This window comes from Elephas maximus, chromosome 10, assembly GCF_024166365.1.
Source record: "Elephas maximus indicus isolate mEleMax1 chromosome 10, mEleMax1 primary haplotype, whole genome shotgun sequence".
In the NCBI taxonomy this organism is placed as follows: domain Eukaryota; kingdom Metazoa; phylum Chordata; class Mammalia; order Proboscidea; family Elephantidae; genus Elephas; species Elephas maximus.
The window spans coordinates 27188739-27192411 of NC_064828.1; the positions used below are offsets into that span (position 1 = coordinate 27188739).

The 3673-nt window shown below is 36.6% G+C and overlaps 1 protein-coding gene across 1 annotated transcript; it reads left to right on the top strand.

Moving 5' to 3' along the window:
• Positions 1–1763: 1763 nt before the first annotated feature.
• On the top strand, positions 1764–2690 carry LOC126084591 (olfactory receptor 4K15-like). The gene has a single exon (XM_049899186.1). The coding sequence runs from the start codon at positions 1764–1766 to the stop codon at positions 2688–2690; it is 927 nt and encodes a 308-aa protein (XP_049755143.1).
• Positions 2691–3673: the final 983 nt, after the last annotated feature.

A 3673-nucleotide genomic window follows, 5' to 3' on the forward strand; every position in this document is an offset into this window, starting at 1 on the left:
TTTTGTAGTTTAGGTAGGCAGTGTATTTCTAGAAATTCATCCGTTTCTTCTAGCTTTTCAAAATTGTGACAGTACTATCTGATATGATTCTTTTAATATCATTTGGATCTGTTGTGATATCACCCATCTCGTTTCTTATTCAGGTTGTTTGCTTCCTCTCTTGTTTTTCTTTTGTCAGTTTTGCCAGTGGTTTATCAATTCTGTTAATTTTTTCAAAGAACCAGCTTTTGCTCTTGTTAACACTTTCAATTGTTTTTCTGTTCTCTATTTCATTTAATTCTACTCCAATTTTTATTTTATGCTTTCTTATGTAGGAACCACATTTCTAAAGGCAAGATTCCAGTTGTTGCATCCAGGTGTGCTTTATTCTTGTATCCTGTTTAGTTTCTTTGTAATTATCCTATTAAATTAATTTTCATACCAAGTTAAAACTTCAGAATTGACCAAAATAGAACAGGTTTTATTCCTCAGATTAAAAAAAAAAAAAAAATCTGAGCCTCTTAAGAGACAGTTTTTTTCTAGAGCTTTTTCCAAAGTTCACAGAGATAATTAGCCTGTAAAATAAAAACACTTCTCTCTCAACTGATATGAACCTAAAATGCATTTAGATCTACAAATATTATTGAACACAATCTACGTGCAATGTGCTCTGAAGAACAAACAAAGAAAAACAAAGGATAAAATATCATCCCTTTCCTTCAGAATCATAAAATGTGTTTATGTAAATTGTAGGCTAGACAGGCGGTTCAAATCAGAAAATAAGACTTTTTTTTGCACTTCGTAAAAATATCACCTATTAAATTCACTCAGAGTCTGAATCATTTGATGAAGAAGAGTCATCATAATTTTACAAATAGCCTAAATTAATAATGCCTAATAAAAAAGATAAAAATAGTATTAATTATATTATCTCAAATATTAACATGCTTGAATGTAAATAGATGCAACTAAAGTGCATAAAATATCTTGTTCTATTAGGTAGGATGGAGAAATACTTTGATATTTTGTCTACCATGTTAATTTGCACATAGAAATATTTTTACAATTGACAGAAAAAAGTCATAGTACTGAATATCTACAGACCTGGCAACTATTCTAAATATTTCACCTTGTATAACTCTTAATTCTTACAATTCTAGGAGGCATATATCATTCTTCCCCTAATTCACAGATGCAAAAACTGAGGCACAGAGAACTTAAGGAACATATCCAAGGTAATACTGCTAGAAATTACAAGAGATAGAATTTGAAACCTATCAGTTTGACTCTAGATTTTCATTTTCCTATTTACCATGAATTTTAAAGTGGCAAAGGTAAGAAGTAAACACTGTATTTTTAGAATATAGCTGTCACGGTGAGATACAGAGATGAAAGCCAGCATATGCAGCCACTACAAAAGAAATGATTGCAGACAATGTGCATTTGTGTGCTTATGAGACTCTAAAGGAGCTCTGGTGGTGCGATGGCAGTTCAAACCCACCAGCAGCTCCATGGGAGAAAAAATCTGGCAATCTAATCCTGTAAAGATTACAGCCTAGGAAACCCTGTGGGAAAGCACTACTCTGTCCTACAAGCTACCCTGAGTCTGAATCTACTCAATGGCACAAAACAACAGCAAGAGGATCTAAAGTACATAAATATATAGAGTGAAATTTGATGCCAGACTTGGTTTGCTCACTTATTCCCACAATCCTGTAATATTATTTCCATTTCCATTTCACTTTAAAGGAAATTTTCTGATCTGATGTTGGAAATTTGTAATTATGGACCAAGGAAATAACTCAAGAGTGACTGAATTTGTGTTGCACAGTCTTTCAGGTCTTCGAGAGCTACAACTTTTCTATTTTGCATTTTTCACACTCTTCTATTCATCCATTGTACTGGGAAAACTCCTCATTGTGCTTACAGTCCTCTCTGAATCTGCACTACACACACCCATGTACTTCCTGCTCAGCAACATCTCCTTCATCGATATGTGTCTATCCACCTTTGCCACTCCCAGAATGATTGTTGACTTCCTCAAGGAGAACAGGACCATCTCCTTTGAGGGCTGCATGGCCCAGATATTCTTTCAGCATGTCTGTGCTGGTGGTGAAATGATGCTCCTTGTGGCCATGGCATATGACAGGTATGTAGCCATATGTCGACCCCTGCACTATGCAGCCATCATGAATGTACACAAGTGTACAGGTCTTGTCGTGGGCTCCTGGCTTGTTGGGGTGTTGCACTCAGTAAGCCAGTTGATCTTCACAGTAAATCTTCCATTCTGTGGTCCAAATCAAGTGGACAGCTTTTTCTGTGACCTTCCTTTAGTCATCAAACTTGCCTGCACTTATACCTATGTCTTTGAGAGACTGATGCATTTAGACAGTGGTCTATTAGCTATAAGCTCTTTTGTGCTCTTGTTTAGCTCCTACTCAGTCATCCTGATCACCTTGAGACGTCGATCCTCAGTAGGCATGGCCAAGGCCCGGGCCACCCTGACTGCCCATGTCACTGTGGTGACCCTTTTCTTTGGGCCCTGCATTTTTATCTATGCCTGGCATTTCAGCAACTTCCTAGTGAATAATATCCTCTCAATATTCTATATTGTTTTCACCCCTCTCTTAAACCCCTTGATCTACACATTCAGAAATAAGGAGGTAATATCAGCAATGCAGAAACTGATGAGGCGACAAGTAAGTTCTTAATGGTTTCTTGTCTTTCCCTTATAATAACAACCATACTAAAGGCACCCACTTATTTCCTTTGCTTTTAAAGCTATTTGTATTTGAACTAAGAAACTAAATCAATGGGGATAATATCGTCTATATAGGGATGGTATTTGTTGCAATGTGAACTCTCACTACAAACTACCCAGACTTAAGGACTAAATAGTGAATAGGTTTGGGGAGCTCATTAGCTGAACTCAGAAACTGAATAGATTCATGCACTTAAACATGTATGCTGCATATTTCAACATGTTACAAATATCAAAATCTAGAGCCACAATTAATGTTTCTTTGTCTCAACATATTAAAGTGAAGTTATTATTGCCACTCAACGTTAGTAGTTCAATGACTACATGCCAAAATGGATGTCTCTCTCTATATAATTAGAGGTTTTTTTCCAACAACACTGCTAAACACATACCTTTGCTCTATGAATTTGTTTACTGATCTCCTGGTCCTGCTATCTAATTTACACCACCCTGTCTTAGTTATCTAGTGCTGCTTTAACAGAAATACCACAAGTGGATGGCTTTAACAGACAGAAATTTCTTCTCTTACAATCTGGGAGGCTAAAAGTCTAAATTTAGGGTACCAGCTCTAGTGGAAGGCTTTCTGTCTCTCTGTCCACTCTGAGAGAAGCTCCTTGTCATAAATCTTCCTTTGGGTCTGGGGGTTTCTCAGTGCAGGGACTCCAGGTCCAAAGGATGTGCTCCATTCCTGGCTCTTTTTCTTGATGGTATGAGGTGCCCTCCTCTCTATTCACTTGTCTCTTTTATATCTCAAAAGAGGTTGACTCAAAATACAACTTAACACTGTAGATTTGTTCCACCTCATTAACATAACTCTCTAATCCTGCCTCATTAACATCATAAAGGTTAGGATTTACAACACAAAGGATTATTACATCAGATTACAAAATGGAGAACAACTACACAATAATGGGAATTTTGGCCTAACCAAGT